Source organism: Hypanus sabinus, unplaced genomic scaffold (assembly GCF_030144855.1).
Source record: "Hypanus sabinus isolate sHypSab1 unplaced genomic scaffold, sHypSab1.hap1 scaffold_410, whole genome shotgun sequence".
Taxonomy (NCBI): Eukaryota; Metazoa; Chordata; class Chondrichthyes; order Myliobatiformes; family Dasyatidae; genus Hypanus; species Hypanus sabinus.
Window position 1 is genome coordinate 283,186 of NW_026781291.1, and position 15,965 is coordinate 299,150.

At 43.6% G+C, this 15,965-nt stretch overlaps 1 protein-coding gene across 3 annotated transcripts in view; it reads left to right on the forward strand.

Moving 5' to 3' along the window:
- ccdc50a (coiled-coil domain containing 50a) overlaps positions 1 to 15,965 on the forward strand; it is a 144,941-nt gene that overhangs the window by 95,389 nt on the left and 33,587 nt on the right. For all 3 annotated transcript variants that reach the window (XM_059961192.1, XM_059961195.1, XM_059961193.1), the window contains 3 exons: positions 2,406 to 2,530; positions 10,031 to 10,075; positions 10,266 to 10,403. In XM_059961192.1, the coding sequence (XP_059817175.1) occupies positions 2,406 to 2,530; positions 10,031 to 10,075; positions 10,266 to 10,403 (308 nt within the window). The remainder of the gene's footprint in view (positions 1 to 2,405; positions 2,531 to 10,030; positions 10,076 to 10,265; positions 10,404 to 15,965) is intronic.

The following is a 15,965-nucleotide window of genomic DNA, read 5'->3' on the forward strand; positions in this document are numbered from 1 at the left end:
TGCTAGTAGCCCAGTCTTCGTGACATTCCCCTGGGAGGTCATCACCCACAATAGTATCTAAAGCAGTATACTTGTTTTTGAGCAGAATGGCCACAGGGGTGCTCTGTGCTAACTGCCTATTCACATTACCTTTTCTCCAGACAGTCATCCAGCTACTCACCTCCTTCTGGGTGACTACTTCCCTGTGATCGATTATCTCCTCACTGTCCTGTACAAGCCGAAGGTCCAGCTGCTGCTCCGGATCCCTGATGCAGTCTTCAAGGAACTGCAGCTGGATGCACTTCTTGGGAGACCTGGAGTCTCCCAGGACTCCAGCATCCAGCATGAAGAACACATAACAGCCATTTACTACACCAGCTACAGTGAGAGAGAGAAAAAAAGGGAACTTATAGCAGAAACTTACCCAGATCCAATGCCTCTTTCAAGTGGAAGTCTCCTTTGAGCCAGAGGCTTATACTGCTACTTTCACCACTGGCATACTCCCAACAACGGTCTCTTTTGTTCTTTTAAACAAGTGTTGCCAACATGAGAGAAACCTCTTTGCTGTGGGCCTGTTCCTGCCACTGAATGGGCCATAGGAATGCGACTGAACAGCCACGAAGCTCTCCTTTTAAGCAAATGTCGCCGTCCTGCGAGAAACTTCCTGGATGTCAACACGTCTACCTTGGGCCTAACATTGATGCAGTTACAAAGAAGGCACAACATCTGTTACACTTCATTAGGACTTTGAGGAAATTTTGTGTGCCACCAAAGATACTGAATTCTACAGATGTTCCATGGAGAGTTATTCTTCTAACTGGTTGCATCACCATCTGGTATAAAGGGGCAGAAATTTGCCTCCCCGGTATCAAGGGTATCTTCCAAAGAAGTTGCCTCAAAAGGCATCATCCATTGTTAAGGACCCCCATCACCATCTGGTATGGAGGGGCCACTGTACAAGATTGGAAAAAGCTAAAGAAAGTTGTAAACTCAGTCAGCTCCATCATGGGCACCAGCTCCCCATCATCGAGGACATCTTCAAGGGGCAATCTCTCAAAAAGACAGCATCCATCATTAAGGTCCCTCATCACCCAAGATGTGCCCCCTTCTCATTGCTACTGTTACATACCCCGTGGGTATCTTGTGACTGTCTTATGACCATGATGTAATTGAGTATCTGGTGAGCATGATGTAATGTTGAGGTCACGTGATGACATGTTCTCAACAGGTATAAAATGGGAAAGCCTGCTGTGACACAGGAGTTTTTGTGTTGTGTCATCGTTTAATTCGTCAGTTACTCCGTTATGCTGCATATTTCTCTCATGACGCAGTTTCATTTTAAAGTGGAGTTTTACTTCCTACCGTAAGGTACAGAATCATTGTGCCAGCACCTTTGCCAATTGCTGCCAGTTTTGTTGATGTATCTTTGATTTAATTTTAAAGTTTAAGTATTGGGGAGTGAAGACTTTACCGAAATACAGGAACCCAAAGGATCGAGTAAAGTTCGGCGGTTTAATACAGGATCGACCTTATTGAATCTTTGTCCAGGAAATAGTGACCTGCATCTGAGATAACCCCTGCCTGTAAGAGTAGAAAGGGTTGTGCAGTGTTCATTCGCCAAATAAAAGGTCAGTTCCTTTAAGCCGTTTTTATTTCGTTTGTCGTGAATCCTTCGGACAAGGCATATTTTGGCTGGTATTAGTAACGTCACGTTGTCGAGGAATTTGTTACTTCAGGAAAGTCTCTCTTAATTGACTGTATAAATCACTTGGATTTTCGCATTTACCACTTTAAGAACTGTTCCAGAGTTGCCGTATAGCAGTTAACTTCCGGTTAAGTTAGTAGTTTGTTTACTTTTCATTTTTGTTGAGCAGAGTTTAATAAATTGTTTATTTGTTTATAAAACTTGACTCAATTCTATATTCATTGTTGCTGGTCTCGTATCGTGATACTACCATCAGGGAGGAGGTACAGGAGTCTGAAGACACACACTCAATGTTTCAGGAACAGCTTCTTCCCCTTTGCCATCCCTAATTTTTTGCACTCTTTCAATCGTATGGCTGTAAATTTTATATATAGATATAATTTATAGCTTTCTAATTGTATATTGCAGTGTACTCCTGCTGCAAAACAACAAATTTCATGAAATATGCTAGTGATATTAAACCTGATTCTGATTCAGAATGTGAGCCTCCTGCAATGTTAAGTGCAGTTCCAGAGATTGAACACGTGCTCGCTCCACAAGCGTGGGCTAGCAGCTGGAAGACTGGTACGTTGTAGGTTGGGAAAGGGATTGTTCCATTGTGTTTGCTGACCTGTGAATTTCCCTCCCTCCTTCAGGGCTGAAGGGCAGGATGGAATATGGAGTTACAGAAAGGATTGTTCCATTGTGTTTGCTGACCTGTGAATTTCCCTCCCTCCTTCAGGGCTGAAGGGCAGGATGGAGTATGGAGTTACGGAAGCCATGCATGGCATTTCGAGAATGTCCACCAAGGAGCTGGAGATGAAAGATGCGGAATTAGCACAGAAACTCCAGCAAGAGGAGATCAGGGTGAGAGAAAGAAATTGTCTTGTGGGTCCAATTACTGTGCAACTTGTCAAAGAATGCTACAACACAGAAACAGGCTTTTCAGCACATCCATTCCATGCTGAATGTTATTCTGCCTGGTCTCATAGACTGCACCCAGTGCACAGCTCTCTATACCCCTCCCATCTATTTATCTATCCAAACTTTTCTTAAGTATCAAAATCAAACTTTCGCTGTCTGGCAAAGAAGTCCTCCCCTCATATTCCCCTTAAATATTTCATTTTTTACTCTTAACCCATGTCCTCTAATTGTAGTCCCACCCAACCTCAGTGGAAAATGCCTGCTTGCGTTTACTTTAATTGTACCCTCATAATTTGGTATACCTCTATCAAATTTCCCTTATTCTCTTACCCTCCAGGGAATAAAGTCCAAACCTATTCAACTTTTCCCTATAACTTAGGGGTTCAAGTCCCAGCAACATCCTTGTAACTTTTCTGTGCACTCTTTCAATCTTATTGACGTCTGTCCTGTAGGTAAGAAATTTCAGAATGTTTCTGCCTACATGTGGAGTTACCATTGGCAAATGCGAGTTGTGGTGCTGGGGTGTTACTGGAAGCTCCCCCCCCCCCCATTTGTGGTATTTACTGGAAGTGTTGTATAAGGAGGGCCTGAAGCATTGTTGAGGATCTTTCATACCCATACCACAATCTCTTTGATTTACTACCGTCAGGAAGGAGGTATAGGAACATCAGGACTAGGACTGTCAGACTGGGTAACAGCTTTCCTCAGGCTGTGAGACTAATGAATACCCTGTCACTATTGGGGTCACATCATTAAGACAGTGAAGTGAGCTGCACACTGTATGCATTTAGAATTATATTTTATTAACTTATTTATGACAATATTTTCATTTATATGCTGTGTTTTGTGGATGCATTGTGATCTGGAGGAACACTGTTTCATTTGATTGTATATATGTACAGTCAGATGACAATAAACACGCATAAAATGCTAGAGGAACTCAGCAGGTTAGGTAGCATCAATGGAAAAGAGTAAACGGTCACCGTTTGGGGCTGAGATCCTTCTTCAGGACCTAGTGAACAAAAGAGTACACAGGAGGTTCAAGTTCAAGTTTAATTTTCATTCAGCCGTACACACACATACAGCTAAGCAAAATATCTTTCTTCTGAGGTCAAGGTACAAAACACTGTACATGAAGTCATACACAGGACGTATAGTTACGATAGCACATGCAATCACAAAATAATATTGGCACAAATCCCTGAGTGGCATGGCCTGAAGATTGATGGTAGATAAGATCATAAGACATACGAGCAGAAATAGACTATTTGGTCCATTGGGTTTGCTCCACCATCTATCATGGCTGATTTATATCCTTTTATTATCCGCACATTCATATATCTATCTAAACGCCTCTTAAAATTCTCTAATGTATCTGCCTCTACCACCACCCCAGGCAGCGCATTCCAAGCACCCACCACTCTGTGAGGGAAAAAAAACTTGCCCCTCACATCTCCTTTGAAATTATCCCCTCACCTTAAATTCACTCCCTCTGGTATTGGACCTGTCAACTCTGGGGGGAAAAAGATATTGTCTGTCCACTCTATCTCATAATTTTATAGACGGCTATCAGATCTCCCCTCCGCCCCCACCACTCCAGAGAAAACAGCCAAAGTTTGTCCAACCTCACATTATAGGTTGGATCTCTATTCAATAGAGCTCAGAAGAACGTGGGCAATATTGAAATATTTACAATTCTGTGGTGGTTTATCAGGCTAATTGTTGGGAAGAGAGCATGGTTTCTGAAGAAAGTGCACCATTTCAGACAGGAAGAATTTCTTCTCACAAGAAGAAATGGGTGTGTAGTGGACAGCGAGGAAGGTAGTCATGGCTTGCAGAGGGATCTGCATCAGCTGGAAAAATGGACTGAAAATGGCAGATGGAATTAAATGCAGAGAAGTGTGAGGTTTTGCTTTTCAGTAGGACCAGTCTTCCACAGTGAATGATAGGGCACTGAGGAGTGTGGTTGGACAAAGGGATCTGGGAATACAGGTACATAGTTCATTGAAAGTACTGTCACAGGTAGATAGGGTTAAAGAAAGTCATAAATCAATGTATTCAGTTCATGAGATGGAACATTATGTTAAAGTTGTATGAGATGTTGGTGAGTCCTAATTTGGAGTATTGTGTTCATTTTGGTCACCTACCTACAGGAAAGATGTAAATAAGATTGAAGGAGTACAGAGAAAATTTACCAGGATGCTGCCAGGTCTGGAGGACTAGAGTTATAAGAAAAGATTGAATAGGTTAGGACTTTATTCCATGGAACGTAGAAGATTGAGAGAAGATTTAATAGAACTGTGCAAAATTATGAAAGATATAGATAGGGTAAATGCAAGCAGGCTTTTTCCACTGAGGTTGGAGGAACTACAACCAGAGGTCTTGGGTTAAAGGTGAAAGGTTAAAAGTTTAGGGTCACATGAGGAGAAATTTCACTCAGGGTCATGAGAGTGTGGAATGAGTTGCCAGTACAAGTGGTCCATGTGAGCTGGATTTCAATGTTTAAGAGAAGTTTGGATAGGTACATGGATAGTAGAGGTATGGAGGGCTATGTTCCTGTTGCAAGTCGATGACAGTAGGCAGTTTAAATGGTTTTGGCATTGGCTAGATGGCTGAATGGCCTGTTTCAGTGCTGTACTTCTCTATGGGTTCTGAGTCTTTGAAATTACTTGCTTCAGAAAGCTGTGGAGGCTAAATCCTTGTCTATTTTCCTCACCATCTGGGACATGTCCTCTTCTCCTTATATCTATTGGGTCTCAGGCCAAACGTCGACTGTTTATTCCTCTCTGTAGATGCAGCCTGAACTGCTGACTTCCTCCAGCATTTTGTCTGTGTTTCTCTGGATTCCACACGCTGCATAATCTCTTGTGTTTATGCTTTTTTGTTACATTTGAGAAAAGTGCCAGTGGGAGAATTTAAACACGCTTGGCTTAGTGGAGCAGTTGGAAACAGTTTGTGTAAGGTATTCAGACTCTTTGCTCAGCGGGTTACATAGAGCAGGACACATGGGAATGGAATGACCATAAGACAAAAGAACAGAATTAGGCCATTTGACCCATCCAGTCGGCTCCACCATTCCATCCTGACTGAGTTATTATCCCCCTCAACTCCATTCTCCTGCCTCCTCCCTATAACCTTTGATGTCCTGACTAATCAAGAATCTATCAACCTCCACTTTAAATATATCCAATGGCCATTGAGTTACTGGCAAACACAAGGAAATCTGCAGATGCTGGAAATTCAAGAAGCACACACAAAATGCTGGTGGAACACAGCAGGCCAGTCAGCATCTATAGGGAGAAGCACTGTTGACGTTTAGGGCCGAAACCCTTCGTCAAGACAAGTTACTGGACACGGACGAGATTTCAGGATAGTATGTTGCCTCCAAGATGCCAGGGTCCAGGACGTCTTGGGTCAAATCCAAAGCATTTCCAGGAAGGAGGGTGAGCAGCCAGAGATCCTGGTCCATACAGGTACCAATGATATAGATAGGAAGGATGACAAGATCCCACAAAGTGAGTTCAGAGAGTTAGGTGCTAAGTGAAAGGACAGGACCTCCAGAGTTCATACACTTGAACATTTGTCTGAGGAGATGGTGTAGGAGAGAAGGCAGCAGATTTTTGGATGATTGGTCTCTCTTCCAGGGAAAGTGGGACCTGGACAGAAGAGATGGTTTGCACCTGACCTAAAGGGGACAAGGTAGCAGCTTCAAATTCTGTTTTTATTACGAATCAAAAGTGTGTGCAATTCCTTTTGATGTTTCCAGCAGGGAAGGTGTGCCTCAGGTGAAACATGTAACATAGGATGAGAATTAGGCCATTCAGCCCATCGAGTCTGCTCCACCTTACATTGTGGATGATTTACTATCCCTCTCAACCTCATTCTCCTGCCTTCACCCCATAACCTTTGATGCTCTGACTAATCCTGATACATCAATGCTGTCATTGTTAAGAACTTTATGAAATGACATCGGGTTCCTGCAACTTTGTCAACTCTTACATAGAAAGTGGTGAGTGTGTGGAATGCCCTGCCGGGGGTAAATGCAGATGTATTAATGACATTTAAGAAACTTTTAGATAGGCATATGGACAATGGAAAAAGGATGTCTGTGTAGGAGAGAAGGGTTAGATTGATCTTGGAGTTGGTTGAAGGGTTGGCAGAGGATCATGGGCTGAAGGGCCTGTGCTGTTCTGTTCTTACACAAAGAAACAGGAAGCTTCACACTCCCTTGTCTGCAACGTTGTCGTAGAACCTTCAATGTGTCCTTCAAAGAATGCACATGCCAAGCCCTGGTATGTGGCTCCCGAATACAGTGAAATGTTACTGAGACACTGAAGCCATCTGCAGGTAGAAGTAGATCAGCTGGTTGAGTGGTTCTAAATATAAAGTAAACTTATTATCAATGTGCATACTTGTAATCATTTACAACTTTCATTCATTTTCTTGTGGACATTCACAGTAAATACAGAAACACAAGTGAATCAATTAAAGACCACACCCAACAGAACAGACAAACAAACAAGCAGTGTGCAAAAAAGACGCAAACTGAAAATACACTAGCAATAATAATAGAAGCCCTCCATTGCTTGGGGTCAACTGTGGATATTGTGTCCCAACTATCTATGCAATATACAAGGCAATACTGCAGTACTCAAGCCAGGGCAGTATAATATGGAGAGCAAGCTGTTGCCCATACAGCAGGCTCACCCTCTCAAGGCAACTGATGAATCCAAATGATTGGCAGAGACTGATCCAGTTCGGCACAGCGGCATCACAGGAGTTCCCAGTCAGTTGAACTCAATGTAGGACTGCCTGAGGGACTCCAGCTCCAGATTTTTCCTCAGGGGTTTACATTCCCCATGTGTGGGTACAGCTGCAAGGCAGCAGAGATTTGAGATCAGAGTTTTCCTTCTCCTAGATGAACTGCCAGTCTTGGCTGAGGAACCCCGTCTGCCCAAAGCGACTGGCTTTAAAGTTTCAGTAATCCACCTTTGCCCCTTCCGTCAATAGAAACGGTTCCACCGTGCTCAGTAGCTAAGCCACATGTGAAGGGCAGGAGCTGGACTGTTGTCAGAGGCTATTTTAGATGGATGCCATTGGGACCATTTAATAGGTAGTGGGAGCTTATCCCCACTACCACATCTGGCTCTGATAACCTGAAGGAACCATTAAGAATAAATAAATAAGCAATAAATATCAAGATGAGATGAAGAGTCTTTGAAAGTGAGTTCATAGGTTGTGAGAGCAGTTCAATGTTGGGACGAGTGAAGTTATCCCCTCTGGTTCAAGAGCCTGATGGTTGAGGTGTCATAACTGTTCCTGAACCTGTTGGTTTGGGTCCTGAACCTTCTTCCCAATGGTAGCTGCGAGAAGAGTGCATGGCCTGGATGGTGGGGGTCTCTGATGGATGCTGTTTTCCTGCGACAGTGCTCTGAGAAGCCGTGCTCAGTGGTAGGGCGGGCTCTACTCATCAGGGACTGAGCCATATTCAGTACTTTTTGTAGGCTTTTCCGTACAAGGGCATTTTTGTTTCCATACCAGGCCGTAATACAACAACAACAACCTTGCACTGACTATCAGTAAGACCAAGGAATTGATTGTGAATTTCAGGAAGGGGAAGATGAGGGAACACATACATCTGTGTGTGTTCCCTTGTCGTCCCCTTCCTGAAGTCCGCAATCAATCTCTCACTGAGGAATCTGCATGGGAACAGATGAGCAGTTTGGAGTTCCTTTGTGTTAACATCTCTAAAGGCCTATCCTGGGCCCAATGTATTGATGCAATTTTAAAGAAGGCACGACAGTGGCTATATTTAATAAGGAGTTGAGGAGACTTGGTATGTCACCGAAGACTCTTCAAATTTCTACAAATGTACCATAGAGACCATTCCAACTGGCTGCTGGCTGCATTTTCATGGTGTGGGGTGGGGGACATTGAACAGGATCAGAGAAAGCTACAAAATGTTGTAAATTCAGCCAGTTCTATCATGGGCACCAGCCTTGCCAGCATTAAGGACGTTTTCAAAAGAAGATACCATCATTAAAGACCCCCATCACTACAGCACATGCCCTCTTCTCATTGCTACCATCAGATTGGAGGTATAGGAGCCTGAAGAGAGACACTCAAGGTTTAGGAACAGCTTCTTCCCCTCTGCCATCAGATTTCTGAGTGGGCAATGAACCTGTGTACAATACCTCATTATTTTTATTCAATTTAATTTTTAAAAGATACATGTTGTAATTTATAATGTTTTATTATTATGTATTGCATGGTACTGCTGCCACAAAACAACATATTTCATGATGTATGCTAGTGATATTAAACCTGATTCCCGGCCCCGCAGCATTCTGGAAGATTTATGCTCAATCCCCAACCTTTGCCTCCAGATAGTGAGTTTCTCAGCCTCTAGAGCTGGGATTCCCAACCTGGGATCCATAGACTCCCTCTGTTAACAGTAGGGTCCATAGCATAAAACAAATGTTGGAAACTCCTGTACTAGAGGTATCTGTGGGCCAGTATTACCTTTCAGGATTGAAGATTGTCATTTCCAGTAAACAAGGGTAAAGGAGAACAAAATAATTGTTACTCATGATCCAGTGCAGCACAAGAAACACAGTAAATATAAATACTTATATACACAGATTGATTGTATGTCCATAAAGTGATGCTAGGCTCAGGAGTGTCTGTACATAAAGTGACTGACAGGAAATTATAAAGTAATGTTGGTTGGGATGTGGAGGGGTGGGTTAGTGGGTGGAGGTGTTGATCAGTCTTGCTGCTCGGGGAAGGAGCTGTTTTTGAGTCTGGTGGCCCTGGCATGGATGTTGCGTAGCCTCCTCCCTGATGGAAGCGGGATAAATCATCCATGAACAGAGTGGGTGTGATCCTTCATGATGTTACTGGCCCTTTTCCAGCATCTTTCTTTATATAATGTCTTTGATGGCAAGTAGACTAGTGCCAGTGATGAGTTAAGCAGTTTTGACGACCCGTTGTTACTGCAAGCAACCAGGAGATCAGATTGATTAATCAAATGTAGCGCAGAAATAACTTGCAAGGATGTTGCCAGGACTAGAGAGCCAGAGTTATTGGGTGAGGTTGGCCAGGCCAGGACTTCATTTCTTGGAATGTAGAAAAATGAAGGACAAACTTATAGAAATATTTAGAACCAACAAAGGCATGGGTAACGTGGACAGTGACACTTTCCCCTGGGTAGGGAGAAGATTCGATGGGCCAAATGGCCTAATGTTGCTACTATGTCTTAAGATCTTATATGTATTATTGTAAGCGTTTTTAATATCATGTACTTCTCTGTACCGCTGCTGCAAAACAGCAAATTTCGCTACGTACTCCAGTGTTATTAAACCTGATTCTGACCCTGACCTGTGAAACAACAGGCATTGCGTAGAATGATAGCTGTTCATTGTTTTCTCTTCCCTGATCCAGGCTACCCAGAGTTCTGAGAGAGCAGCTCAGTTGGCGCGAGATGAGGTAAGACTACTTTTCAGCGATTACATTAATCAAATAGTTCTGGGTCATGAAAAGCATTGTTCCAATTAATACTCCAGGGATGATTGTTCCCCCTGAGTCATCTCTCTGCATTGGGTGTCCTTCAGTCCATGATGTAATTAATTTGCTCTCAGTCTTGTAGCCAAATCTAATTGGTTTATACAAATGACAGGAGATTGCTCGTTTACTTATGGAAGAAGAGAAGAAGCAAGTCCTCAGAAAGTCCAAGGAGAGAGATTCTTCACGAAGGACAGAGGAAGAGCGGAGGAAGGGGTCAACAGACTGGAGGAAGCCGGACATGGAGAGGAAGGTAAGGTTGGCTTCTGGGTTACACACACGAAATGCTGGAGGAACTCAGCAGGCCAGGCAGCATCTATGGAAAAGAGTAAACAGTTGGTGTTTCAAGTCGAGACCTTCATCAAGACTGGTGAAGGGTCTCAGTCCAAAACTAATAGTTACTGTTTTCCATAGATGCAGCCTGGCCTGCTGAATTCCTCCAGCATTTTGTGCGTGTTGCTTAGATTTCCAGCATCTGTGGATTTTCTCATCTTTTTGCTTCTGGGCTTTTGTTTGGACTTGTCAAGGAAAATTAACTCAGCTAGTTAACTGGTAACTACCATATAGTTTCAAAATTCAAAATTGTTTAATGCAAGGGGATTGGGAAAATCAGGTCGGTGATGGATCGCCAGAGAAGGAGTTTGTTGAATGCCTACAAGATGGCTTTTTAGAGTAGCTTGTACTTGAGCCTACTTGGGGCAGGCTGACTTGTGTAATAACCCAGATTTTATTAGCTTAATGTAAAGAAACCCTTCGGAGGCAGTGATCATTGCAATTTGAGAGGGAGAAGCATAACTCACATGTATCAGTATCGCAATGGAATAAAGAGAACTACAGAGACATGAGAGAGGAGCTTGCCCTGGTGGATTGGAGGAGAATACTAGCAGGGATGACAGCAGAGCAGAGGTGGTTGAAGTTTTTGGGAATAGTTTGCAAGTTGCAAAGATAAATATGTCCCACAGAAAAAGTAGTTCTCAAATGGTGGGGCTAGGCAAATGCGGCTGACAGGGGAAATTAAGGACTGCATAAAAGCCAAGGAAAGGGCATATGAGGTAGCAAAAGTGAATGGGAAGTTGGATGATCAGGAAACTTAAAATCCAACAAAACGCAACTATAAAGCTATAAGAGAGGAAAAGATGAAATATGAAGGTAAACTAGCCAATAATATAAAGCAGGATACTAAAAGTTTTTTTCAGTTATATAAAGAATAAAAGGGAGGTGGGAGTTGATATTGGACCAGTGGAAAATGATGCTGGTGAGGTAGTAATGGGGGTGGGGGAAGAAATGGCAGATGAACCTAATAAGTACTTTGCTTCAGTCTTTAGGGTGGAGGACACTAGCTGTATGCCAGAGGTCTGTGAGTGTCAGAGAGCAGGAGTGAATGCCATTGCTATTACAAAGCAAAAAGTGCTAGGTAAACTCAAAGGTGTTAAGGTGGATAAGTCACCTGGACTAGTTGGACAACATCCTGGAGTCCTGAGAGAGGTTGCTGAAGAGATAATGGATGCATTGGTCAGGATCTTTCAAGAATCACTTGATTCTGGCATGGTCCCAGAGGACTGGAAAATTACAAATGTCATCCCACTCTTTAAGAAGTGAGGAAGACAAAAAAAACCGTAAGTTATAGACCAGTTGACCTAACCCCAGAGGTTGGGAAAGTGTTGGAGTCTATTATTAAGGATGACCTTTTGGGGTACTGTGCTTGGAGACTAATGATTAAATAAGTCAAAGTCAGCATGGTTTCTGTCAAGGGAAATCTTTCCTGACAAATCTGTTAGAATTCTTCGAGGAAGTAACAAGCAGGGTGGACAAAGGCAAGGCAATGGATTTTCAGAAGGCACTTAATAAGGAGCCTCATTTGAGGCTGCTTAACAAGATAAAATCCTCTGGGTGTTACAGGAAAATACTGGCATGGATAGAAGAATGGCTGACAGGCAGAAGGAGGCGAGTGGAATACAGGGGGCCTTTTCTGGTTGGCTGCCAGTGACTAGTGGTGTTACTTAGGGGTCAGTACTGGGACCACTACTTCTCACATTATTTGTCAATGATCTAGATAGTGGAATTGATGGCTTATCTGGGAGAGAGGCATGCGATATCTCCGATGGTGTGTAGACCTTACCCTAAACTGTGTGTGCTGTTGGTGGAGAGTTGTGAATGGATCCTGTCCCTGTGTTGTCACTTTACTGCCTTGGTGACTTTGCGCAGATCGTAGCTGCATGTCTTGAGCTCCTGCTGATCACTGGCAATGAGGTAAATGCTGCTCGCACAGAACTGTTGATGTAGGGTTTCTGGTTTGGATAGACCCTGACCGATTTCTGGGAGACAACATCCTCGATGCACTTCCGGATGAAGTTCGTGACCCCTTCCATGAACTCATCACGAAAGACATTCCAGTTGACATCATCAAAGCAGTCCTGTAGCATGGACACTGATTGGTCAGACCAACAGTGGACGGTTTTAACAATGGCCATCCCTTGTTTCAGCTTCTGCCTGTACTTCAGCAGCAGCATGATAGAGGAGTTATCCGACTTCCCAAATGGCAGATGGAGGAGTGTTTTGTCAGTGTTGCCGAAGGGAGAGTAGCAGTGGTCGAGTTTGCTATCCCCCTGTGTGCTCACCTGGATGTGTTCACAAAGCTTTGGAGAGATTTAGACAGTGACATTCTATTAAAGTCACCAGCAATGATGAAGGCAGCCTCTGGGTGAGCAACCTCCAGTATGTTGATAGTCTCGTACAGTTCCTCAAGAGCCAGGTCAGTATCAGATGTGGTGGAATATACACAGCTGTGATGATAACAGCCGTGAACTCCCTAGGCAGCCAGAAAGATCTACACAGCAGCACTAGGTACTCCAGATCCGGGGAACAAAATGATTTGAGGGCAGGCACGTTCCGGGGGTCGTACCAAGCATTATTGACCATGAAGCATACCCTATCCCCTATACTCTTCCCAGAGAGGTTTTGGACTTGTCCATCCAGAACAGGAGAACCCAGAGGACTCGATGGCATAATCCGGTATCTCCTCCATTAGCCAGGTCTCCACAAAGCACAGAACGTTACATTCCTGTTTCCCGCTGATAGGTGAGTCTGGCTGTCAGTTCGCACAGCTTATTGACCAGGGAATGAATGTTAGCCAGGAGTATACTGTGGAGCGGCAGCTGAACAGCGCACCGTCTCAACCTCACCAGGCGCTGGCCCTTCTCCCTTGCCTCCAGCGCCGCTTCTGAGGTAGCTGCGGTGTAATAAATGAGCGTCCCGTGGATTGTGTAACCAGCGGTTCCCAATGTAGAAAAGGTGGCATGTGTTAGGTAAGTGCCTCCTTCCTGATGTTCAGAAGAGTCAGCCTATCATATCTGATGTGACTATCAGCTTCTTGAACAGGAAATGCGAAGGAAATTGTAGAGATTAGCAGTACACTGTAAAGTTGGTGCAGCACAGCTGCCATACACAGGGCCATCTTGTTGAATCTGGTTAGTGGGTGAAGGAGTCGATTAGCTTTACAGTCCATGAGCAGGGTTGGTGGGATCTTTCATGATGTTAATGGCCTTTTCCTGGCACCTTTCTGGGTCCATGTCCAGAGTTATACTTTGTATTTAGAACAAGCAAGTTATTAGAGGGCCATATACATTCAGCAGGTAAGCCTGACCTTGGTTTGAATTACCACAGATCGTAAACAGCACATCTAAAGTTTGTGACGTGAAGCTGGTCAGGCTGTGTCCTATCTAGTCTTTCCTTGGCATTCGCCGTGATCAGAGAAGGATCCGTGGATTGATGTAGGAATCATTTTATGAGCAAGACACAGAAAATTTTACAGGAACTCTGCAGGTCAGGCAGCATGTATGGAAATGAATAAACAATTGACATTTCAGACCAAGACCCTTCATCAGGACTGGAAAGGTAGGGGACAAGAGCCAGAATAAGAAGGTGTAGCGAGGGGAAGGAGCAAAAGGTAGCAGGTGATAGGTGAGGTGATAGCCTCAGCGTGGAGGGACGTCCATTTAGAATGAAGATGAGGGAGCTGTTTCTTTAGCCAGGGAGTGGTGAATCTGTGGAATTCATTGTCACGGGCGGCTGTGGAGGTCAAATCGTTGAGTATATTAAAAGTGGAGATTCATAGATTCTTGATTAGTCAGTGTGTCGAAGGTTAAGAGGAGAAGGGATGGGGTTTAGAGGATAATAAATCAGCCATTGCTCTTCACTCAAGCCTGGAACATATGGGCAGCATAGATGCATACATCAAGATACTCTTTTATGACTACAGCTTGCCATTTAATACCATCATCCCCTCAAAACTCATCAATAAGTTTTAAGACCTTGGCCTCAATATTTTTTGTGTAATTAAATCTTCAATTTCCTCACTTGCAAAGCACAGTCAGTTCAGGTTGACAACAATCATCCTCTCCATTACTCACTCCTGCTCTACTCACTTTACACCTCAAACTGAGGGGCTAAGCACAGCTCCAATGATGTATTTAAGTTTGCTGATGACACCACTGTCATCTGAATCAAAGGTGGTGACAAACGGGCATATAGGAAGCCGATTAAGAATCTGGTTGACTGGTGCCACAACTATCTCTCACTCAGTGTAAGCAAAACCAAGGAGCTAATTGTTGACTTCAGGGGGAGGAAACCAGAGATCAATTAGCAAGTCCTTATCAGGGGATCAGAGGTGGAGAGTGTCAGCAACTTTAATTTCCTTGCAGTTTCCTTAGGAGTTTGTGAAGGTTCAGCCCGATACCTAAAACTTTGACAAACTTTTATAGATGTGTGGCGGAGAGTATATTGAGTGGTTGCATCATGGCCTGGTATAGGATCACCAATGCTCTTGAATGGAAAATCCTACAAAAACATAGTGGATGTGGCCCAGTTCGTTAAGGGTATAAACCTCCCCTCCATCGAGCACATCGCAGAATCAGAATCAGGTTTATTATCACGAGCTTGTGTCGTGAAATTTGTTAACTTAGCAGCAGCAGTTCAATGCAATACATAATGTAAAAGAAAGAAAAAAAAATAAGTATAAGAAGAATAAAATAAATAAATTGATTGCAATATACATATATTGAATAGATCAAAAAATGTGCAAAAACAAATAATATATGTTAAATAAGTTAGGTAGTGTTCAAGGGTTCAACGTCCATTTAGGAATCGGATGGCAGAGAGGACGAAGCTGTTTCTGAATCACTGATTGTGTGCCTTCAGGCTTCTGTAGCTCCTCCCTGATGGTAACAGTGAGAAAAGGGCATGCCCTGGGTGCTGGAGGTCCTTAATAATGGACGCTGCCTTTCTGAGACACTGCTCCCTGAAGATGTCCTGGGTACTTTGTAGGCTGGTACCCAAGATGGAGCCGACTGAATTTACAACCCTCTGCAGCTTCTCTCGGTCCTGTGCAGTAGCCCCTCCCCCCCCCACCCATATCAGACAGTGATGTAGTCTGACAGAATGCTCTTCACGGTGCATCTATAGAAGCTTTTGACTGTATTTGTTGACATAACAAATCTCTTCAGACTCCTAATGAAGTATAGTTGCTGTATTGCCTTCTTTATAACTGCATCGATATGTTGGGACCAGGTTAGGTCCTCAGAGATCTTGACACCCAGGAACTTGAAACTGCTCACTCTCTCCACATCTGCGCCCTCTGTGAGGATTGGTATGTGTTCCTTCGTCTTGCCCTTCCTGAAGTCCACAATCAGCTCTTTCGTCTTACTGACAATGAATGCAAGGTTGTTGCTGTGACAGCACACTACTAGTTGGCATATCTCACTGCTGTATGCCCTCTTGTCTCCATCTGAGATTCTACCAACAATGGTTGTATCATCAG